Genomic DNA, 24952 nt, shown 5'->3' on the forward strand with positions numbered 1-24952 from the left:
TCATGCAGGCTCCAGGCACCAGTGAAGGAAGCAGGTGCCTGGGGCTGCCAATAGAAAGGGGTGGCACTCCGTATGTTATTGGGGCCGCACACCCGGGTCTTCGGTGGCAATTCAGCGGCGGGTCCTTCATTCCCGTTCTTCCTCTTTGGCGGCACTTCAGCGGCAGCTCAATCGGGTTTTTCTTTTTTTCTTTTTCTTTTCTTCGCCACTTGGGGTGGCAAAAAAGCTGGAGCTGGCCCTGCATGCAGCAGTACATTTTGCATTTTTAATGTACTTGTTCCTGAAAAGGGAACGTGCTGCACAGTCAGGATATCCTCTGCACACTACCCTCTCTTCCTTTACCATGTCCCTTTCACCCCACTCCACGGCATTGCATAGCTTCTGTGGGGCTAGGCAGCAGCTATGCTAGGAGGGGGATACTTCTACAGAGATACTGTTTCCTTCTAGGCAGGTCCCCCATTGGCTCTGCTTCCCTCCTCACTGTGCAGCAGAGATGGACGATATGTTCCTTTATGACTTCCCATAAGTACAAAGGACTGGAAGAGACCTCCTGGGTCATCAAGTCCAGTCCCCTGCTATCTCAGGCAACCATATCATCTAATCAAATCCTTATCAGCCTCTTGCTATCAACATGTCTAGTCTTACAAAAGTCTGCTGCTTTTGGGCTGCAACACTCCCTTTTGCTGAGTAACTCAGCACAATCTCAGAGCTAGGCTCATACTGCTATGTGACCTTGCAAGTCTCCTTATTGTTGGGTTAGCACAGCCTGGCCGAATCCCTGCAATAACGCTGCTGGTGTGAGTTCAGTTTCACAGAACAACATGTATTTGTTACTCGGCGAGGGTACAAAGGCAGCGTTCCTCATGCTGCTGGTAAAAAACAGCTTCCCTTCCTTCCCAGGGCAGGAAGTGCATACCCCCTTCAACTTCCTCTCAGAGCTACTTACTGAGATGGGGTCCTTTCTCACTGAGAGAAGCCACACCCTTAGGGTTGGGTGTGGATACACCACATACAGACCCAGCCAGAACAGAAACTATTACAATATTCAGCCCTGCATTGGAATCCCCCAGGCTGCATTTATGCTGTATGGGATCATTACTAATCACTAGTGCCCTTGTATTCAGAGCAGGGTTAGACAAGGCCCCTGTTAAGGAAACTTTACATAGACTTTTGCTGTCTTATCACTTGATTCCTTAAATGCTGAAGTTCTCTCTGGGTGTTTGTTAGATTGTTGTGCTCCCAAAATAGTCTGTTAAACTACAATAAAAAGGTGTGGGGTCGGAGGAGGTGTTGTTGGGAAGGCCACAACAATTTTTGTTTGCAGTTCTTAATCCTGAAATGCTCTAAGGACTGAAGAAAATCTGGTTGCTCTGGTGTTTGTCTGGAGACATGCAGTTCGGTGTGAATTACTTCACAGGGAAATCTTGTCTTTTAGAATCTTCAGCCAATCAGGTTTTTCAGACAATTAAATCAGAGGATCAGTTTGCTAATTTGACTCTGAATGTTCAGATTTAGGCAGCATAATCTCTAGTTCCCATAACGTTGCCTGTAGCACCTTGCAGCAGTTACCTCACTTCTATTTTTTTGTGTTACAAATAGTCAGCACATACTATATGTGTTTCATTTGTGTTTGTTTTGGGCAAATACCTGTTTCAGGGTCTCTGTCTATCGAAACACATTCATTCGGGGCAATGGAAGTTAGTAGCCTTTTGCTAAAGTAAACCACCCACTGCACTGTCCTCCCATTCAAAGCTGTCAATAATGTGAACCTGAGTCATTTTATTTTTATGGCACTCTGTCTGAAGAACGTGTAAATATTTCTGCTATCTAAGGGTTAAGATTTCAAGTAAATGATTAACCATGCTCTTGCATTATGCACTTTTTCATTTACCCTCCTGTTTCATTACATTCCCCCTTCTTGTACTAGCCATCACGTACACAGCTAAATTCTGTATTTATCTGGGCAGTAGATTGTTACAGTCCTCTGTTCAAAAGGTATATGGCTGAAATGCTGTCAGTGATCTGGACTAGGCAATAATTTAGTTTCTGAGAACAAAGGATGCTGTCTGGCATTTGCTATGCATCACTTGAGTGAGATTAATATGGAATTCCAATATTTAATTGTAAAAGGTTAGTATGAGCGTATGTAAGGATCTAGATTGCATGCATTTATAAATCCAGTGTACCTTTTCTTGGGGGGAGGGTGTTGGGGGAGAACCCTAATATCTAATTGCATTTATTGCCTGTTGCTGAAAATGTCTCTTTCACACAAGGTAATACTCCTGTTCCTTTGCTCAATGCTACTGATTAGTAGTGTTCTGCGTGTTAGCTAATATTCTGTATTTATTTTTATGAAAGGCAGTGTGGCCCAGTGGCTAGGTCATTGGATCAGGACTGAGGACACCTGGCTACCATTCCTAGCTTTGTCTCTAGCCTACAGGGTGACCCTGAGCAAATCAATTCATCTCACTGTGCTTCCATTTCTCTGCCTGTAAGTGGGGATAATAATATCGACCATCTTTGTAAAGTACTTTGAGATTTACAGACAAAAAGTGCTATGTAAGAGCTAAATAGAGCTGGTTGGAAAGTGGAATTTCCTTCTACACAAAATGCCTACTACTCAAAATTTGTTTTTGTTCTAAACTAGAAGAAAAAGCTGAAATTTCAAAATTCCTTACAGGCAGGAAATTCCAAAACATCTTAATTCAGAAACAGTAAAACATTACATTTTGGTAATGTCAAAACAGAATATTAATGGATATTCTATATTAACATTCGAATACAATATACAAGTCAAATTGAAATGATAACATTGACTTTCCTTTTGAAAATGTCAAAAATAGACACATGCATGCTAAAAGTTAATCTTAGACAAAACTGGACTTTCTGACAGAAAAGTGTTCCACCAAGAATCTTCAGGCAAACTACAGCAAACTTTTTTTTTTTTTTTTACAAATCTAGGGGATAAAATAAATGTGACATGAATCATACGCACTGGTGTGCTACCAGTGAGCCCATTTGTGTCCAAAATAGTCATGTGCAAGGCAAAAGTGACATAAGGCAGGCCATATATCTTGTCCCTCTTTCCCCCATAAACAGCAGAACAAGTGAAATGGTTGGGGTCAAATTCTACTCGCACATATGTCAATGTAAATCCAGAGTAACTCCTTTGATTTTTGGATCTATACTGATAGAGTTGGTGCGTGGTAATAGATGCAAACTGAGATAATGGTGGTGGTTTCCCACACTTCCCATGCTTTGTATATCAAATCCATCAAAATGACTGTACTGGCTCTGCAGTCAAGCATGCTAGCGAAAGAAGTGACTGTAACACCACATATGACTTATCATTCAGCATGCTTTCAATTTCGCGTGGTTTAATAAAGCCAAGGGAGAGGCTCTGGGTGTGGGTGACACACCTGCCTTGTTTTTGTTTTTCGAGGTTGGCTGCTCAGTGTTTTCCCTGAACAGGAACACCTTGCTCACAAGAGCTAGTCTCAGTCTCGGTGCAGTTAGGCCACAATCTGAAGAGATGAATTCTTACACCAGTGGAGGCTAGTGATGGACTTATTACTGATGATAATGAAACAGTTAATTTTTAATTGCTCATATTAAAGCAGCTGTTTGACAGAGGGCTAGATTCTGATCTCAGTTACACCAGTGAGATTGAAATCAGACTATGAAGCCAAGGTCTCTAAGAGTCACGTAACTCTGCTCTTTTAAAATAAGACCAACATCACGCTGAACACAAGTTTCTCCTCAGATGAACTTGCTCTTTAATCTTCAGGCAGCCAATCCTGCTATTTGCATTTGCTCCTTCCTTACTGAAGCAATACCCCTATAGTGGTGGTTTTGCTTGTGCAAAGACTGCGGGGTTTAGCATGATTATAACTTAAAACATGCTTACACATTATAATTGAGGTCCAGCATGTCTTGTTTGAGATACAAAGACCTGAAATAGATGGATGTAACTATGACACTGTGGAACAGAGAGGTAGAGAGAATTCAGGACTGTTCTGTACTACGTAACTAAAGATAGCGCCCCAGTTGCATGATACAGACCTGTTTACGGTACATGGTACTTACAGGGGACCTGCAAAGATTTCAGAAAATATGAACTAACAGCAGGGTTATGAGTGCGATGAAGGCTTCAAAAGAGCCAAGGAACCAATAAATAGCTTAGTTTATAATTAGATATTTATTATCTTTACCAAAAAGTCCAGGTTTCCCATCAATAGGCATTTGTTAACTCACTGCCTTGTGTCTCATTCTGGGATGTCACAAGTACCACTCAGCCTTTCTGAACTGTGGCTCTGACCTATAGACTAGTGGTTGCCAGTGGTTAATGCAGCACCGACTATTGTGAGAAAATCACTCACCACTCTGGTTTAAAGAAAGGGTTGGCTTTGTTATCCATGCCACGATCAGGCTAAATATCAAATCTCGCATAACACAGAGAAGTGCTTCCAGTGCTAGGAGCCATAAGATAGAGGGGTATAGAGGGGAAGCTGCTGCTATTCCAGTCTATAGGTTGCATTAGCAGTAATGGGGAGACTGCAACACAGCACTCCAATCCAGGGCCAGATTAACACAGGGGCATTAGGGGCTGCAGCCCAGGGCCTTGGGCTAAGGGGGCCCCAGCAAAAATAAATCCATAATTATATACAATTCAGTGGTCACCAAGCCGTCGATCGCGATCGACTGGTCAATCCTGGAGCCTCTGCCAGTCGATCGCAGTCTCTGGGCTGCTAAAAGTCCAGCAGCGCAGCAGGGCTCAGGCAGGCTGCCTGCATGCCGTGGCCTCACGCCGCTCCTGGAAGCAGCCGGTTGCTGGCCCGTCTCTGTGGCCAATAGGAACCAACCAATGGGAGCTGCATGGGCGGTGGACGTGGGCAGCGCACGGAGACACGCTGTCCCCCTCCCTCCAGGGCTGTGCAGAGACGTGCCAGCAACCGACCGCTTCTGGGAATGGCGTGGGGCTATGGCAGGCAGGCAGGCAACCTGCCTGAGCCCTGCTGCACCACCGGCCGGGAGCAGCCTGTGGTAAGCGCCTCCCGGCTGGAGCCTACACCTTGCACCCCCTTCTGCACCCCAACCCCCTGCCCCAGGTCAGAATCCCCTCCTGCACCCAAACTCCCTCCCAGACCCCGCACCTCCTCCAGCACCCCAATCCCCTTCCCCAGGTCAGAATCCCCTCCTGCCAAACTCCCTCCCAGAACCCGCATCCCTCACCCTCTCCTGCACCCCAACACTCTGCCCCAGCCTGGAGCCCCCTCTTGCACCCAATCTCCCTACCAGAAAGAAACTAATATAACAGCTGTTCTAAGAAAGAAGTAGGCTATTTTGAATTAACTTAACTATATTCTACATGTTTTAAGACTGAAATGTAACCACAGAACAGTTTTTTGTTAATTAGAAGGCAAGTTTAGTATAGCATTAATAGCCTTGATTCCATAATTGTGATCATTTTGTTTTAAATTAGGAAAAAGACTTGTATACAGGGGCCCCACAAAATCCAATAGCCCCGGGCCCACAGGAGAGTTAATCTGGCCCTACTCCAATCAGTCCATTCCCCCTTTTGTTCCTGGCACACAGGTAACATAAATATTAAGAGTATATCTGTATGGAGCTAGTACAGGTAGAAATGCCAAGGTACTTAGTTTTGACATTTCCTATTATATAAGTATTGAAGCATTCCACGACCAGTATATGAAGTCAAGTCAGTGGTTAGGGTGCTAGCGTGGGACACAGGAGACCGGAGTTCAAGTCCTGGTTCTGTCTTGAACCACCTGTATGACCATCAGTAAGTGATTTTTAGTCTCTCTGTACTTCATTTCCTCCTCTGTAAAATGACGATAATAGTACTTTCTTACAACACCCCTGTGAGATAGGGATCAAGGCACTAAAGATTTTGAAGTTCTCAAATACTATAATAATACCTGAGATAAGTAGTATAATTGACCACGGTATTATACTAATCTTTCCCAAAGGTTCTCCCCATCCCAGTAGTTGCTCACGAGTTAGGATTCTCTTGAACCTTATCAGATCTGGTCAAATTTTCCATAAAAAAATCTTTTCAACAAAAAATGTTTATTAAATGGAAATTGTCACAAATGACTTCCTGATCAGCTCTTCTCATAACTACCACCACCTTTAGGAGTTTGTTTCTCTGCCAGGGAAAACATCTTTAAACACAAATTGCCTGAAACAACATTGCCATCTAGTGGAGAACTAGATTCACTGTTAAAGAGTATTTCTTAAATAAACAAAGAGATACTTTGCCCATCTAACAGTTTAAAGAGGTTTTCCTATTACACAGACCACCTTCCCCTCTCTCTCTTGCAGCAGTCACAAACCTTCACGATCACAAGGCTCAGCTACTGTAATTGGTTCTTGGTAGCCCATGTCCGGAAGTCCACACAGCAATGAAACAGCCCTGGAGCAGTCACTATTAGAACTTATCAAACAGGGTAAAATGATTTTTCAATTAAGAAACAGGGATGTTAGTTTCCTCCATACAGTGAGTATATCCCTACTTTGCAATGGGAAAACTAAAGCACAGAAAAGTTAAGTGACTTGCTCAAAGTCACAGAGATATTCGAGTCCAAAACATGAATCCAAGGGCCAAAATTTTCAGAAATGCATGTGTGCACTCCTAATTCCATATTTAACTAATTAAAGGAGTTAGTTGAAGCTGCTGGGAGCTCAGCACTTTTGAAAATCAGGCCCTCTTATTTAGTTGCCTATATGTGGACTTAAGAGCCTAACTTTAGAGACCCATTTTGAAACTCAAGGCTTATTCACCACTTTAAGAACATAAGGGTCTTTGATTTGTCCTGTAGTTCAGGTCTAATAGAAAACTCTTTAACAGTGAACAAGAGCCTATAAATATCATTTGTAACTCCATATTTATAACCTTTTCAAAAGGAAAGCATTTAAATATTTACTCCACCACATTTTCTTTTTCTGAAGGGGAAAAAAAAAGATTTTTCCATTTATAGGAAGATTGGTACCAGTGAGGATGAAGACACTAGTGGTTTCAGACTGATTAACATCTGTTACGGGTGATTGGTCCATTAACACACTAATGCTGGCTACAGGAGTTTCAGTTCCTTTTTCTTCACTCCACCCTATCTACATTTTCCTCATCAACATTTGTCTTGTTTACTAGTTCTCTTTGATACACGTTTTCAGTACCAGTTGCTTTCTTGGTACTGGCATGGGAAGCTTTGGTTTGTTTGGGGTCAGTTGGGAAATTCAAAACAATCAGGAACCTTCAAATTGCACATAAGTTACCTATTTAACAGTGATCTTATTTTTGTTACCCGTGTTCTCCCATCCCTCCTTTTATCTGTCATACTCTTGTTGCATCTTTTCTCAAATGAGATTGTAAGCTCTTTGGAGCAGTGTATGGGGTCAGAATTCATCCCTATAGATTGGATAGATTTGCTCTAGTTCAACCAGAAATTATGGACTCGATGAAAGAATTACTGGTTGGGGTTTTACTGGTTGGCCTGTGTTATGCAGGAAGTCAGACTATGTCATAATGGTTCCTTATGGCCTTAAAACCTATGAAAGCTAATGTACTCAATGCTTTTTTTGCCTCTGTCTTCACGAACAAGGTCAGCTCCCAGACTGCTGCGCTGGGCATCACAACATGGGGAATAGATGGCCAGCCCTCTGTGGAGAAAGAGGTGGTTAGGGACTATTTAAAAAAGCTGGACGTGCATAAGTCCATGGGGCCGGAAGAGTTGCATCTGAGAGTGCTAAAGGAATTGGCGGCTGTGATTGCAGAGCCATTGGCCATTATCTTTGAAAACTCGTGGCGAACGGGGGAAGTCCCGGATGACTGGAAAAAGGCTAATGTAGTGCCAATCTTTAAAAAAGGGAAGAAGGAGGATCCTGGGAACTACAGGCCAGTCACCCTCACCTCAGTCCCCGGAAAAATCATGGAGCAGGTTCTCAAAGAATCAATCCTGAAGCACCTACATGAGAGGAAAGTGATCAGGAACAGTCAGCATGGATTCACCAAGGGAAGGTCATGCCTGACTAATCTAATCGCCTTCTATGATGAGATTAGTGGTTCTGTGGATGAAGGGAAAGCAGTGGATGTATTGTTTCTTGACTTTAGCAAAGCTTTTGACACCGTCTCCCACAGTATTCTTGTCAGCAAGTTAAAGAAGTATGGGCTGGATGAATGCACTATAAGGTGGGTAGAAAGTTGGCTAGATTGTTGGGCTCAATGGGTAGTGATCAATGGCTCCATGTCTAGTTGGCAGCCGTTGTCAAGTGAAGTGCCCCAGGGGTCGGTCCTGGGGCCGGTTTTGTTCAATATCTTCATAAATGATCTGGAGGATGGTGTGGATTGCACTCTCAGCAAATTTGCGGATGATACTAAACTGGGAGGAGTGGTAGATACGCTGGAGGGCAGGGATAGAATACAGAGGGACCTAGACAAATTGGAGGATTGGGCCAAAAGAAATCTGATGAAGTTCAATAAGGATAAGTGCAGGGTCCTGCACTTAGGACGGAAGAACCCAATGCACAGCTACAGACTAGGGGCCGAATGGCTAGGCAGCAGTTCTGCGGAAAAGGACCTAGGGGTGACAGTGGACGAGAAGCTGGATATGAGTCAGCAGTGTGCCCTTGTTGCCAAGAAGGCCAATGGCATTTTGGGATGTATAAGTAGGGGCATAGCGAGCAGATCGAGGGACGTGATCGTCCCCCTCTATTCGACATTGGTGAGGCCTCATCTGGAGTACTGTGTCCAGTTTTGGGCCCCACACTACAAGAAGGATGTGGAGAAATTGGAGAGAGTCCAGCGAAGCGCAACAAAAATGATTAGGGGACTGGAACACATGACTTATGAGGAGAGGCTGAGGGAACTGGGATTGTTTAGTCTGCAGAAGAGAAGAATGAGGGGGGATTTGATAGCTGCTTTCAACTACCTGAGAGGTGGTTCCAGAGAGGATGGTTCTAGACTATTCTCAGTGGTAGAAGAGGACAGGACAAGGAGTAATGGTCTCAAGTTGCAGTGGGGGAGGTTTAGATTGGATATTAGGAAAAACTTTTTCACTAGGAGGGTGGTGAAACACTGGAATGCGTTACCTAGGGAGGTGGTAGAATCTCCTTCCTTAGAAGTTTTTAAGGTCAGGCTTGACAAAGCCCTGGCTGGGATGATTTAATTGGGGATTGGTCCTGCTTTGAGCAGGGGGTTGGACTAGATGACCTCCTGAGGTCCCTTCCAACCCTGATATTCTATGATTCTAAGTAAATTCAAAGAAAAAGTATTAAACAGAGAGAAATACCCCTCTCTGTGAACAATTTTGTGAGGCATTCAGATGTCAGTGACAGATTTGGTACTTGGTGCAGGAGAGAGTGTGGATTGTGGGAGGGCATGTCAGGCAGTTACGGCTCCCTGATTCTCAGGGCCTGTGTGCATTAGCTCCATTGATAGAGCAGTTGCGGGACTGCTCTAAGTTAAGCCATGGGGGTAGGTTCCATTAAAGGTGTACTTCCTATGCCAGCGGAGGGTAGGGATAGAAGAGCTCTGGGCTGACACCTCTCTTCTCTCCACTCTTTTCTTCCACCAATGCACCTCTATGCTGGGAGGGTGCAGATTGGGAGCAGGGTGATAGTACAGGACCAAGTAGTGGCACGTTACACCAGTAGGGAGCTCTCATCTCAGAGGGGAATTCTCTGCTGGCCATTTGTGTCTCTGCTCTGCCCGAGTGGCACAAAGTGTAAATTACATTTAACCTGCACCACACTAAGTAGAACTAAGTGCTTCTCATACCTACTTCTGTCAGGCTTATCTGCTTTGGTAAATCATATGCTAGGTCTAAACTTTAGGGAGCATAAATGCACGGGGGGAAAAAACTGCTTTCTTCCACCCCAGGCAGACTGCCCATCTAATATGGAAAAAGTAAGGGCCAGATCCTGCCCCTGTTGAAATTAATGATAAAACTTTCTCTGGAAACAAGTCTGGGTCCCTAATATTAAGCAATAAAGAGGAGATAAAATGAAACAAGAAGAGGGGGCTCTGCCAATAGGGGTCTGTTTTTTTTTCCAAGGCAACTTCTTCCCTTCTTGATAAACAGGAAGAAAAAACAGAGGTGCAGAAAAGTCACAAATTACTTGATGGCTGGAGAAAATGCCTTACAGTGAGACTTACAGAGCTCAATCTATCCTAGTGTATCAAAAAGACAACTCAGCGGTGACTTGATTAGGATGTGTAAGTACCTTCATTGGGGAGAAAATACTTGGCACTGAAAGGCTCTTTAATTCTACTAGAGAATGGCATAACAAGAACCAATGGCTGGAAGCTGAAGCCAGACAAACTCAAATGACAAACAAGGCATAACTTAAGGGTGAGGGTGATTCCCAAGGGAAGTGGTGGGTTCTCCATCTCTTCCAGCCAAGACTCTGTGCCTTTCTGGATGATATGCTCTAGCCAATCACAAGTTACTGGGCACAATACAGGGGAAACAGGGTGAAATTGAATATCCTTGAATATACACAAGGCCAAACTAGATGATCTAATGGTCCCTTCTAGCCTTAAACTCTATGAATACTCCAACAAGTACCTCATTATTCAACTACTTTGGCTGTTACATCTTAATACCATTAGGCTAAGTGGTAGGCAACACAGCTCACAGAAGACTCATCTTGGGTCTTTGTGTCTCATCTATGGGTTATGAGATATGGTGGATGATGGGAGATGAATGGAGAATGGGCTTTTAATGGAAAGTCTACAACAACCTTCCTTATGGCATCACAACACTATGGCTTCATCTTTTTTTCCAAAGTCGCCCGGATAGTTCATAATGCAAAGACATTTCATGGCACTTGCTGGGCTCTGGCTGGGTTGCTAAAACCTACAAGTCACACAGAGGTTTTGGATAAATCCGTTGTCAGCTCTTTACTTCTTAAACTCTCATTTCCTCCTTCTTTCACACATGCTTTTATTCTAAAATGTCTTATAACCATTGAACTTCCTACTTCTTTTTTAAGTAAAGGCTGACAATGGATTTTTTTTTCCTTTTGGGTGAGGCATGAAGCCAGGAAAAAGGGGAAACAAGATTTACTGCCCTTGAAGGCATAAGCAAATGCCTGGTGATTAATAGTTTATATGGATCCATCAACACTAAGCTCTTAGTTAGCTCAGAATCTGCAGTCAGGGCTGCCCCATTTTGAGGCAGTTTAATAATGTCTTGTAAGCATCTGGTGCAGGGAAAATAGATGTTCTCTTCTTTCTGAAACTAATGTACGTGGTTTGAAAGAGGCATCCATTTCTCAATGCAACTTCTAAAGGAGAGGATCTATAATTGCATTGGTAGAATAGAAATAAATGAAGAGTAATTAAACAAGCTATCTAAAGATGTTCTCAGGATAAGACATGCCAACAATTTTATTCACCATGGGACAGATTTTGGGAGAAAGAAGTTTTATGGAACTTTCTTCTTCCCCCATGCAATGCCGACCACAGTTGGAATGCAGATGCAAGTATGCCTTACCCTCCTACCTTCTACACTTGCCAGCACAACTGATGTGAGATATGCATGGTTCAGCTTCTCAAAGGAGAGGGGATATGTGGCACCACCAAGGGCTCCCCTTAAGCTCCAACCCTGAGTGAGGCAGCTGCAATTTCTGCTGGGGCTCCCACTTCAATACCCCACCTCCCTTTTCCCAGCCGCGCCCCCCCCCCGACCGCCCGACAGAGTCAGTGTATTAAAGCAGTGATCTGACCCTATTGATCTAGTTTTGCAACCTGATGATTACAAAGATTTTATGGCCACACTGTTGAACTCAGGTGCCCATATTTAGGTACCTCCATCTTTTTTCAGGCATTTAAAGATGAGACCGGGACAAGGTTTGATGTTAACTGAGGATAACTAAGTGATACGATTCTGGTGAGGACCTTAGAGTTGAAGAGCAGTGCAATGGACTAACTATATTTATTTCTGTCTGACCCAAGGCACTGAACTGCTGAATTATTTAGAAACCAAAAATAATGAATGGTCTGGTTGTCTGAAGTATTGCACCACCACCGATGTCTCAGATGCAGTTTAAAGAGGTTTTCCTATTATGCAGACCACCTTCCCCTCTCTCTCTCGCAGCAGTCACAAACCTTCACGATCACAAGTCTCAGCTACTGTAATTGATTCTTGGTAGCCCAAGTCTGGAAGTCCACACAGCAATGAAACAGCCTTGGAGCTGTCACTATTAGAACTTATCAAACAGGGTAAAATGATTTTTCAATTAAGAAACAGGGATGTTAGCCAAATATCATGAAACAAATAGTATTCAATCAGTTCTGGTCACCCTTAGGAAGTCACCGTTTAGGTGCAGGTGCCACACAATGGTATCTGAGATACCTCCATCACAGCCTCTTGTGATTATATAGGGAAATACTCATAAAAAACTGCTCAGCTATTATAGGTCACTATAGTGTCTCCCTCAGATGCATTATGCTTTAAATGAAAGTTATGTGCACACAAGTAAAAACACTCTTCTAAAAACAGGTCATTTGCAAGAGGGGGAAATAACCTACTAAAATATCAAGATTAATTTTAGTCTTGTAATCGTAATTGTAATCAGATCATTACATCCGGAAAAGATTTTTGGATTTGAGAGAGAAAATAGTCAAAATCACTTCAAGGAAAAGGAAGGCACTGTCTGCCTCCACTGAGGCCGAAAGATTGAGCAAGCATAAATGTTTAGCATATGATTCCTTGCTCCCCTCCTCCACTTCTAGCACACAGTATAATAGTATATAATGCAGCTCAAATCTATTCGTAGAGGCCAGGGAACTGTCCCACTAAAAGAACTGTGGGGTATTTGTTTTTTGTTTTGGTATTTTTTAAAGTCTGTTGCTAAACAGGAAACAGAAAATACTATTGATACCGTTAAAGCCTGGCTCATATATGTGTTAGATTTTCGAAATTCCTTTTCAAATGTCTTACAGCCACCAGCTCCCCACATTTGTTCCTTTATAAGAGTCTTACATGGAAATGTAGAATACTACAGTTGCCCTCCTACTATTGGGCCATTGCCTTCAGATTCCTGGAAGAACCTTCCAACTAGATAACCAAAACCCATGGAACTATATTAGCAAAGAAGGAGAAACATTCACCCAGATGCTCAGCCCTCAGAATCCCCATTCACCCAATCAACACTCCAATTAGCTGGCAACTTGGAGACACTCAATGGGCAAATGGAGGTTATGATGCTGGTATGATCTGTTCCCTCATACCCACACTCTTTTAGTGCAGATGCAAACTAATTATAAAGTGTTTAAACTCCAGACATATTGGCAGGGAAGTTTGAGTTTTGGAGAGAAAGGAAATGGGATCTGGGAGTGCAATGGGATGTGCTTCTGTACAGGATGGAGGGAAACAGCAGCTGGAAGGAATCAGTAACAAAGATCAGACATGTCTAGAAAAAACAGGAATTCCTTCAGCTGGTAATCACGTGATTTAAAATGTTAAATCCATTAGATTTAGGAAAATATTTTTCTCTTCTCTGGTCTTCCATACCATCTGTATTCAGTAAGGGGAGTGCAGAGGAGAAGTGGGATATAAAGATCTTCTGTTTTCATATATATGCTGAGTGAAATCCTAGTCCTGTTGCAGTCAGTGGCAAAACTCCCACTGACTGCAATGAGGCCAGGATTTCAGCCACTGAGCATTTCTTTTTCTTTTAAAATTAAAGCATGCAGTTTAATTGTCACATTATCATGTAATACATGCTCGTCTGTACTGACAGAAAGGAATGGAAAAAGTTAGTAATACATGTATCCAATCTGGGTGTGAATGCACCATACTGACCATTATGGAAGACAGTGCAATATGTCATTGACTTGGATGGAGCTTGGGTCTTTCAAACCTTAGCAATTGTTTTTGCCCTATGCAACAGAAGCCCATCAAATAGATTTCAATTTAAAGTTATATAAATATTCCAGTGCTTTATTTTCATTTTGTTAATCAGCTGTATATTCAATTATAGCGCACTATCCTCCATGCAGAATGTGCCTACTATAGCAAAAAATATACAGGTGGAAATGAGTGTAATGCAAACACTGATATTCACACACACTGTCACTACAGTAAATTGATAAAACAAAACCAGAAGAGGTTAACATTTAAAAATTAAATTTACTGGGTAAAAACTGCAATGTGCAAACTTAAGTTCATTGATATAAAAATACAAGTCATTTATATGTTGTATACACACAAAATATATATGGAAATCATTTACACAGCTAGAAGCCAGAAATCAAGTTCAGAATATGATCATGCAAAGCTTCACTCCCGTCACTCACAATGGTACTGCCCCGGGACTGCTCACATATATAAGGCCCGCAGGAATGGTCTTAAGTCTCTTAAATTCAAGGGGAGAAATGTGTAATTATTAACAGTTGAATATGGTGACCATTACTGGGTAGCCTTAAAACTTGACAGATGTGATGTTCTTATTCCAGTAAGGGTGAAATTGTCTTCAAACAGACATGACACATGCGCTGAAAAGAATGGGAAAGGTGTATGCATATAAAGTAAAAATGTTGTTTATTCTTCTCCCGCGAGCTAGCTACAGAACTTTCATTAATTAATGGATGTCTATTTGAAAGCAACATAAAAGAACGCCCATGCTGGGTTCTCGGGACTCTTGCCATTAATATTCAAATACAATACACAAATCATTGTAGAACCCCAACCTCCCCAGCTGCTCTCCCCTGCCCAAAGGAACTCACACTTCTACCCCATTCTTTCCTCTGACCAATGAGAGAAGTACGATTCTACAAAATTCTATCTCCTTTTGTGGAACTTGCTCTCATCCCGGCTCTCTAGCCCAGACCTAGCAATTCATTCCTAATGCTTAGCAAAAACAGAGAGAATCTCTCACCCTCAGGCCAAAAGGATTTGCTGCCCATCACAACTCTGCCTCCTGACACCAGACCACCTTGCCTGTGTTACAGGAGTGCTCTATAAAAGAGATGTCTGTACATCTGTAAAGAGTTAATTGATAAAGTACCAGTAGATAGCACTCAGGAATACACAGCCACTTCCCAGGTCTTTTAGGTCCAAGATTCTTGTTGATGTGCATTGCCAATGGCTTCTTTGCATCATCTCTCAATAGCTTGTGAAACAGAACCAATTTAACAAATATTAATCTGTTCCAAGAAAGGGAAAGTGGCCCAACCACCCAAATAAAGGTATACCCTTTTTGCCAATACACCCATTTTCAAATGAGTCCCACAGCCCAACACAAGACGCCCCCATACAACAAGCACTAATGAAACAAACGGAGCTTAATTTCCACTACAGTAAACAAACAACACTTTAGTTCAATATTCAGATTCTGCAATTGTAATAGGGCAGAATTTTTTTTAAAGATTGCTCCAGCAGTTCTGTAATATCTACATGTGTCTCAGAGATGGGGACGCATACATTAATGTAGCGTATTAAGTAGGGTGGGTCAGAAATTTTCCATCAAACCTGGTTTTGGACAGAAAATTGGGTTTTGACTAAATGAAATTCTTAATGTGAATTGTTTGGTTTCTATGGAAAATTTCAACTTTGTGTTAAAAAACCGAAGACCCAAAACCTCCAGTATGAAAATAGTCATGGTGCCTCAGGCTCCCATTCTTCTCCATGAACCAAGCTTCCCAGCTGAACTACACCTGCCCATCAGGCTCTGAGGGTGTGTGGGCTGTGAGATCAATGGAAGAAGAGTGTAATTACAGTCATTGGGTCAGATTCCAGCCTGTGCTCTGCCCCTTTACGTACTGCTCCAGGACCGTGTCCTCTGGACATTTTGGGCTGCAGAATAGCGCATTAGGAAGTCTGAGGAAGCTGCTAGTAGTCAGACCAGCCCCAAGACACTGTTCTAATTAGTGCTTGAATCTGAGAGCCACACAGGTAGGCTGAAGCCACTGTTGATCCCCTCTGCCTTCCCGTGTTGTCTCTCCTGAGAGTTGCAATACAGAATCTGGCCTAAGATTTATCCACCTCCTTTGAAAGCGTGAAGAAGCACTCTCATTGTGGAGTGTACATTTTGGAGGGGGAGGGGAGGAAAAAGGGGAATTGAAAGTGAAAAGAAAATACCATGGTTCTGAAGACCACAGTAACATCAGAGAAAGCCAGAAATTTTGCAGTAACCAACTAGGGGCAGAATTATTTAGTGTTTGAGAGTGCAGGTCTGGCACTCAGAAGATCTGGATTTTAGTCTGAACTACCACTAAAACATTGTGCAACCTGTGATAAGTCTCTCAACTCCTTTGTGATTTACTTCCTCACTCTATATTAAAGGGGAATCATAATGCTTACCCACTTTTGTAAAGTGCATCGACTTCCTCAGATGATGGGCACTGTGTCATCATTATTCTCAGGTTCTATATAATGATCTCTTAAAAATAAATGGGCCAAGGTATAGACATGCCAACGAGCCAGCAATGAGGGCAGCGGCATGTCCTCATATGTGTGACAAGGAAAAGAAAGCCTGCTATTGCAGGGTGGCATTCCACACGTCAGACCATCGGGCACTGTTGACTGCAAAGCACTAGTGGAGCAGACTCTTTCTTGTCGCAGACGGCATGATTAGCTCTTGCCACATTACAGGCCAAGTCTCTCTTCTGCCGTAGCTGACCCCCTCTCCTGTTCACAGTGCATCTCTGAGCTGGTATGCTAGTGTGCATCATCAGCACCCTTACATTACTCACAGAACGAGGACAGCAAAGCACCTCTTAAGGCGCAATTTGTGCATGGGAATGAACTCTTGGGACCATCTCCTGGGGAATCCTAGGAAGTTGCTCTCCTTTTCCCCCTTTCTTTTTTCTCCCCCTGTTCTGTGCTCCCTTGCGGGGATGGGGGAAGGGACAGAGACTAATCACCTGTGGGAGAAGCAAGGGGGAGAAAATTCAGTGAGCTTCAACTTGCAGCTTTCCATAGACCATTCCTTTGGGAGGGAGGGAGGATTTTTCCCTTTTGCGGGCTAGGACATGGATTTATGGGTTCCCAACTCGCTAGTATCTGCTAACTACAGGTAAGGGAGCTGCCTTCTGTTCTGATACAGCAGCCAGCCTGTAGGGATAGTTCAGGATCCTCTCCCCCTGGCAACACAGAACTGTACTGCTATTGATAGAGTCGCCAGGAGCAGAGGGGACCTGAAGGTGTGTGTCAGGGGTGTCATACAAGCTGTATTACTTCTCTCTCATTTATGCATGGAAACGCCTGGGCTTTGCAAGGGTTGGAGACTTGGAGCAGGGCACCTTCATTACTCCACACTTTTCCATCCTGTCCCCCCTTGAGATCTAGTGGCACAGGGCAGAAAAGGCAGGAAAATGATTCCATAGAAACAGCACACACATCTGATTCCATGTAAGCAAGGGAAGATCCTAATGCAGTTGTCCTATTAATGCTCAGATCCTGTACTGGGGATTGCCTGGGCCTCAGTGTGTCAGTCACGTGGGGTAGTTGCAACTTTAGCAAAATCTGGTGCATTTGTAAATGGACAGGTTTCACCCCGGAAAGCTCTGCTTCTTGGCAAAGTCAAACTGTCACAAACATGTGGACACTTGAGACTGAAAACTGATGCCTACCTACTGACCACACTTTCCTCTGGGAAGAGTTATTCTAGCCCCCATCTCAACTCAGCATCATATTGTCTGAAGGAAAATATATTCTTGAAAAAATCTTTGGGCCAGAGGCTTTCCTCCACTGACACTGGGAGAGAAGGAGAACACGAGCCAAATTACTGCACTCCTTGAGTCATACCAAAAATATACAACCTGAGCCAAGAGATACAGACGCAGTTCCCAAGTTCACAACTGGGGTTCTTAGTGTGTCTAAAAAAGTTTGATGTCCATCAGTTTTCATTAATAACTATTTAAAAATCCTACTGTGATCTCAGGGAAACTCTTAACATATTAGCTTCTGAACTATCACATAGAGAACTTTGTTTTTGTTCTTAGATGCAACAAAATGTGCAAACATAAATTTTGGCATGGATCATTAACTTTTCTCTGTTGCTCTTTTGTTTAATGTAAAAAGCCAATGTATGAGTAATGGCTCCAAGATGTCCAAATGCAACATAACTTCGCCCTCAAACTGTAAAAGAGTACGATGTAAAGAGATTTTAAAATGTGAAGTGTGAGCTTCTGTATGGTTTCTCAATTCAAAAACAAAACACAAGAGGTAAAGAGATTTGTAATGTCTGGCTTGTATGGAATTTAGACTCTAAGCAAACAGTGTGGATTTGGAGAACCAGCCACATTTAAGAAATTACAGGAGTCAATCTGTGGTTTAGAAATTAAAGAGCAAATTCTCCACTTTAATCCACATGGTGGGATTTGATTTGCATCAGAGATGCACATTACAGCTGCAAGCAAAATGTACCATAGAGAAACATGCATGAAGATAAAAAGATCTTCCACCACATTGTGGATTAGAGAAATAAATGTGCCCTAATATTTTAAGAATAAGAAATTGACAATTTAGGAAACTCACATCTGAAATAGTAATCTCCACTATAGCAGCAAGTTGATACCTGTAACACTAAGTTTGGGGAAGAACAAATTTGTGGTACTCTTTGGTCTAATTGAACAACAAGTTAACTGGATCTCGTTAGATATTACTGCACCTGTAGTTGAAAAAGTGGTGCTTTAACTGGCCAAAAAACTACTTTCATTGTATTTTACAGAAAAGTGAACTTTTTAAAATGTGTAATCTTTCTCAAAAGAGGCGTGGTAAATAGACCACGGTCCTAATTCATACTTTAGCCCAATATCCTTTATAAAGCAGTTTAAATATGTCTGGCACCAAATCAAGCTTTGAAGTGCCTCCACCATTTTGGAGAAAAAGTCTTAAACATTGTTCTTCTCCAAAGGGTGGATAAGCACTGAGTATCAAATGAAACTAAAAATCAGCAGGCATTCGATTCCCTGAAAGAGGCTGTCTGACATCACACAGCAGATCAGAAATAAATAAAATGACCCCTTTAGGTATGATGATAAATCCACTACAATGCTGTGACAGTGACAGACTCTACCATGACAATGTCAGTGTATTCTGTTGGGAAAGTAAAATTCAGTTACCTTCAATGATACATTTATCAGATCATGTCAATCAACAGTACTAAAACAATGGATGTCAAAACAAAACGTATTAAAACAGTATGTTTTATAAAAACTGATGGAAAAATGCCCCACAATTATAGTTACGTACAACCAACTCCAGCTCTCCAGGGTCCACTAAGTTAACACCTTTAAGCACATAAAGCAGTTATTAGAGGTCTTAATAAGGTGACTAGTGGAACCCAGCCGAGTCACAGGGGAATTACACCCTCAGAAATCTATCTAGTATGATCGCAAACCTATCTGTGAATGCTAATACTGTGTAGCCCCAAAAAGGCAGTCAGTTCCGAAGCTCTTCACTGCTGTAATTCTCCAGCCTTTTACAGGACATGCTATTTAACGTGGAGTTTTCTAAATAGAAAAAGGAACACACGTAACCAATATGAAGCACTTAGGTTTAGAAGCACTTATGGAAGAGTCCATGAGTGCAAATATTTACAGTACATTGTATCTGGAGTGTACATATGTTATTTAGTGAAAGATAAATTTTTCCTGCCCATCGTTATATTGCATATTTTATAGTTCATAAGAATTCTGTAAGTTAACAAGCAAGAGTCTCCTCCCTGAGAAACGTGCTTCTCATATTTTTGCAGACACTCCCATTCCCTCAATCGGCTACAGCAAGGCATGGACAATGCTAAGACAACGGTGTCAAATCCCAATGATGACAGTAAAAAACAGTTCTTCCCTTTGTGGAACTTGTCTGCTCCATTACAATTGCAGCTGTCAGTTGGCATCCATGCACTCCTGCCTGGTAAGTAGATGTTTTCCACCTGGGCTGCCTGTCTGCACGCGTAGATCTTCCACTGTCTGCAGCAAAGCTTTCCTCTCCAGCTCTAGAGTGAGAATGGATTGCTTCAATTTGCACTCGTTGTTCAGTAAAATTTCTACTGTAGCTTCTAGGTTTTGGATCTTTCCATTTGCCACCTGAAGTGGGAAAAGAAAACAAGAATTTCCTAAAAACTGTGAAATGAGTGGACCTTACAGACAGAGTTCTCCTCAGTCCTTCAGGCTTTTAAAAGGTCCTACTGAGATAGGTCATATTTACAGTAGATTTTCCAGTTATGTAGAAAACACACACTGAATTAAAGTGTAAGTACTGCTACTTCCACAAGCTTAGTATTACTTATAAATAGCATTGTCTACAGACAACAATCCATTTTCTCTCTCTCTCTCTCTCTCTCTTTCTAATCTTTACTGTTTAGGCACTAGTGTGATTAAACCTAGAATATAATACAGAGCAGAGAAGATTAAAAGTTAAATCTACAAATAATTAGCTAATAGATCTATTTAATTAAGAATAGCATCACTATTAATCCAGGGCTCTACTCACTACAAAATTACACTCCATAGATATCAAGGTGCAGAAATATCATGACTCAGAAGGAAAAAATGTGTCTGCGAACGACTGAGGAACAAACCTTCCACTATGTTTCCCGTGCCTAGAGGTTACATTTTACCAAGCTGAGTAGGATTTGAATAAGCATCCAAAGGCCTGTATTCCATCTTACCTACTGTGTCATCTAGCTTCCAAGTTTTTGTTTTTGATCCAAGAGGCTTGAAAATCTAAATATATAGCCCATCTCTTACCCCCATATTCCCTTCTAACTACCCATGTACTCAGAAGTTGTATTAAAATGTTTCTTTGCAGATCAGACAGAAAGAAGGAGCCATGAGGAGTTCAGAGTGGATCAGCTCCTTCAGAGACCAAGCATACCATCTCTGAAGAGCTGCCTTGTCTCTCTCGTCCCACAGAGGGCAAGTTTTGAAGCAGCCATCGACAACTGCAGATTGAATGGACTGAGGTCAGACATGGACATCAAGATGTACTATTTCACGTGTTTCTAATCATCCTGGATCATGGGTTCTCAAACTTTCTCATAACAAGGATCATCTCTTAATAGAGAATGTGTCTCATAGACATCTCTCCCATTTGTGACTGCCTGACTACAGCAATTGCTTAAATGCGAAAATAATGTTAAGACTGCATGAATGTATCTTTAGCTGTCTTCTCCAGCTGCTAAACTTCATTAACTGAAATGAGCCAGCATCATGTGACTCCAGCCAGCTTTCCACAGGCCACCAGAAAGCCCTACATTCGGGAACCTCTGCTTCAGACAAACTTAAAAGGTTTTAAATACTGGTAAGTCCATCTGGTACCAACTGTAAATAATAAATACTGAAGACAGTGATTTCAGTTATGCCTTAACCTGGATCAAATCTGGCCCGTGTCTCCTCTATACAATGGTCTCTTCTGAAAATATGAACAAACAATGGTGTCAATGGCTCGTTAGATGGAAATATAAACTGTACCTGCAACTCCTCCCGTAGTTCAAAGTTCTGTTTTCTCAAACTAGTGTTTGCCTTCTCCAACTTATCCATTCTCTGATTGTCATTGAGAGACGAATCTATCAACTCATCCTGAAGCACATGGTATTCAACTTCGTAAGCTTGCAACTGCTTGGCGATATCCATTTCAAACACCTGTTATATACATAATGGTATTAGATGCTATGAAGATCAAGAGAATCAAATGCATAAAAATTATGTTGGTTTATTTTTATGGTGTAGAGTACTTTTTTAGCTTATGTCCCATAGTCTTGAGGCAGTGATGTCCAATGGGTAGAGGACATGCACAGGAGTCAGACATGAGTTCATTTCAAATTCTGACATTAATTTATTGTATGACTTTGAGAGGTCACTTTTACCAAAGTTTTCAAAAAGTGGCCACCATTTTAGGTGTTTCCATTTTTAGGTATCAAACTTAAGTCAGGTTGGGCATCCAAAAATGGAGGTATCCAAATTTGGGTATCACTTTTGAAAACTGTAGCTCAAACCCCTTTATGTCTCAGCCACCACACATGTAAAATGTGGATAATACCTATCTACCTTTGTATAGCACAGCAAAAGCTTCACATGAAAAGTACTGTGTGTGCAGCTACTTCATCTATTTCTGACCTTGTTATATAATAACATTTTTAGTGTCTGAAAAAATATTAAAATTCTATCATTACTTCAAAGGATTTCATAGAGGAAACATTAAACCATGTTGGAGCAGAATTCTATTTTTAATCACTAGCTGTTAATCATTGACAGTATCTTCAGTCCTTATCAAGACAAATATTGAGCCACACCCTGCTAAAGAGACCTTATACTTTAAAGGTAGACAAATAAAGCAAAGTACATTGAGAGAGAGCCAGAGCAAAGAAATACTATAATGTTCTCCCCTCTGCTTGTGGTCTTAGTATATCCGCTTTCCAATTTTCCAGGAAAGCTAAGTGGTAGACTGTATTACTCTAAGGTCCCTGAACTACCTCACTGAATGCAATGAAAAGATGAAATGAGAATGACACAAATGTCAAATCATAGAAACAAATGGAAAACTAAACTTGAGTCACTCAATAAAGATACAATAGGAAAATACCCAAAGTACTGAAGTTAATCAGTTGTTCCTTATTTTAACTTCTTGTGTCAGATTTCTCTTAGAAAGGAGTCAAAAGTCAATTCCCATCTGAGATACACATTGAAGTAATGAGAAATATTGCCTGTTTCCCTCCTTTGCTTTGGGATACAAGGGGTAAAGTTTTCATTGCTACAGGACGAACATAATTTAAGAAGGTAACAGCTGAATAAAATGACTGTAACAACCTTAGAATTCATATTACCTGTTTATTACTCACACTATAAAAATGATCCCTAATAATTTTATTGCAGCATGAGTGTAAATATTTGGGCTTCTGAACATTAAAGACTGGATCTCAAACATAGTTTAGGTACAAGTAAATCACAGAATCATAGAAACATAGGATTAGAGGGAACCTCAAGAAACAGGACCAAGAATACATAGATTATCCCTGACACCATCTTCTTTACAGCAGCCCTTAACATATTTGAAGATTGTTATAGGTCCCCCCCTAGTGTTCTTTTCCCAAGACTAAACAAACCCAGGGTTTTTTTAAAATTTACAGGTCAGATTTTCTAAAACTTTTAACATTTTTGCTGCTCTCCTCTGGACTCTCTCCAATTTGTCCACATATTTCCAAAGTGTGGCACCCAGAACTGGACACAGTGCTCCAGCTGAGGCCTCACCAGTGCTGAGTGGAGCAGGACAAGTACCTCCAGTGTCTTACATATGACACTCCTGTTAACATACCTCAGAATTATATTAGCCTTTTTAGAAGCTGCATCACACTGTTGACTCATATTCAATTTGTGACTGTGACAGGTTTCAATCGGTTCACCGAGCCTCTAGGGGGCGATGGAGAGCTACTGTCCCACTGGCCGGCCTTAGTCACACCTTTCGGGCACTGGGGAATTAGCGGAGAAGGTGCGCCGGCCAGAGTCTGCAGCGCGCCCCTCAGGCAGGGGGCGCCGGCAAGAGTCTGCAAAGTGCCCCTCAGGCAGGGGAGCGCCGGCACGGGTTTGTAGCGCGCCCCTCAGGCAGGGGAGCGCTGGTACGAGTCTGCAGCGCGCCCCTCAGGCAGAGGAGCGCCGGCACGGGTTTGTAGCGCACAGTTCTGCTACCCGAGGTGGGTTGGCTGGGGTCGGGGAACGCAGGCCCACCCAACTCCACTGCGTTCCAGCCCAGGGCCCTGACAGTGGCGGGAGGAGAGGGTCCCGCCGCTGGGTCAGCAGAGAACCATCTGCGCCCCGCTGACCAAATACACCCACCACACTGTGCAGTTCTGCCCCTGGGCTACTTCCTACCCGGTCTCTCAAGCGGGCCTCTCCGGTCCCCCAGCTCGTCCAGGTATTCAGCTGCTGGCAGCTCCAGCTTTCTCTCTGTGTCAGGCTCATGCTGGCCTGGGTTACAGCCTGGCCCCTCCAGGTCCCCCGGGTACTCAGCGGCTGGCAGTCCTGGTCGCTTCAGTCCTTCCTCCAGGTCAGGTTCCTCCTGGCCCAGGGCCTCCCCTGGGTCGGCAGCAGGGTCTGGAGGGAACAGCCAGCTGCCTGTGTCTGTCTCCCTCCCTGGTGCTGCCCTCACTGGGCAAAGGGCCCTGCCCTCTGTACTTCCTGTTCCGCCCCTCACCTTCCGGGGATTGGAGTAAGCGTGGTCTGGCCCTGCCCACGCAGGCAGAGAGGGTGGCTCTTTACCCTCTGGTTCGGAGGGAGGCCACCCTGGCTCCCTACATACCCCACCCCTCAAATCCAGCTCCCGACCATCGGAGCTGGTATCCTCACCCTCTCTGCGGCGGGATAGAAAGTCCGCATTGGCGTTGTCCCGTCCCTTCCCTCGATGGTGAATCATGAAGGCATAGGGCTGCAGAGCTAGATACCACCGCATCAGCCTGGCATTATTGTCCTTCATCTTATTAAGCCACTTCAGGGGTGCATGGTCTGTAACCAGTATAAAGGGGGCTCCAAGGACGTAGTAGCGGAGAGCATCGACCGCCCACTTAACCACTAGGGCCTCTTTCTCCACAACAGAGTAGTTCCGTTCTCTGGGGAACGGCTTCCGACTGAGGTAAACAATATGGTGTTCCTCCCCGTCCACCTCCTGTGAGAGGACTGCCCCAAACCCTACTCCTGAGGCATCCATCTGAACGATGAAGTCATGCTGAAAGTCAGGGCTGAAGAATACTGGATCGCTACACAGTCTTTCTTCGATAGTTCGAAAGGCCATCTCGCATTCATCGGACCAATGCACCTGGCGGGGGCTGTCCTTGGTCAAGAGCTCTGTCAGCGGGGCTGTAATGCTTGCGAAGTGGGGTACAAACTGCCGGTAATAACCAGCTAAGCCCAAGAATTGACGTACCTGCCTTTTTGTGGTCGGCACATATTCCTGGAGTCCTTGGACTTTCCCGATGAGGAGGCGGACCT

General features: G+C 43.0%; 1 protein-coding gene and 1 long non-coding RNA gene across 4 annotated transcripts in view; one reads left to right on the forward strand and one right to left on the reverse strand.

Moving 5' to 3' along the window:
• The window catches only part of LOC140910683 (uncharacterized), a 29053-nt gene extending 9205 nt beyond the window's left edge, over positions 1-19848 (forward strand). Inside the window, exon 3 of the long non-coding RNA XR_012158693.1 lies at positions 19726-19848. This is a non-coding gene — a long non-coding RNA (uncharacterized lncRNA). The remainder of the gene's footprint in view (positions 1-19725) is intronic.
• The window catches only part of TBC1D1 (TBC1 domain family member 1), a 205463-nt gene continuing 194674 nt past the window's right edge, over positions 14164-24952 (reverse strand). For all 3 annotated transcript variants that reach the window (XM_073342291.1, XM_073342290.1, XM_073342288.1), the window contains 2 exons: positions 21446-21616; positions 14164-20059 (listed from right to left, as the gene is read on the reverse strand). In XM_073342291.1, the coding sequence (XP_073198392.1) occupies positions 19859-20059; positions 21446-21616 (372 nt within the window). In that variant the 3' untranslated portion in view covers positions 14164-19858. The remainder of the gene's footprint in view (positions 20060-21445; positions 21617-24952) is intronic.

This window comes from Lepidochelys kempii, chromosome 4 (genome assembly GCF_965140265.1).
Source record: "Lepidochelys kempii isolate rLepKem1 chromosome 4, rLepKem1.hap2, whole genome shotgun sequence".
Lineage (NCBI taxonomy): Eukaryota > Metazoa > Chordata > Testudines > Cheloniidae > Lepidochelys > Lepidochelys kempii.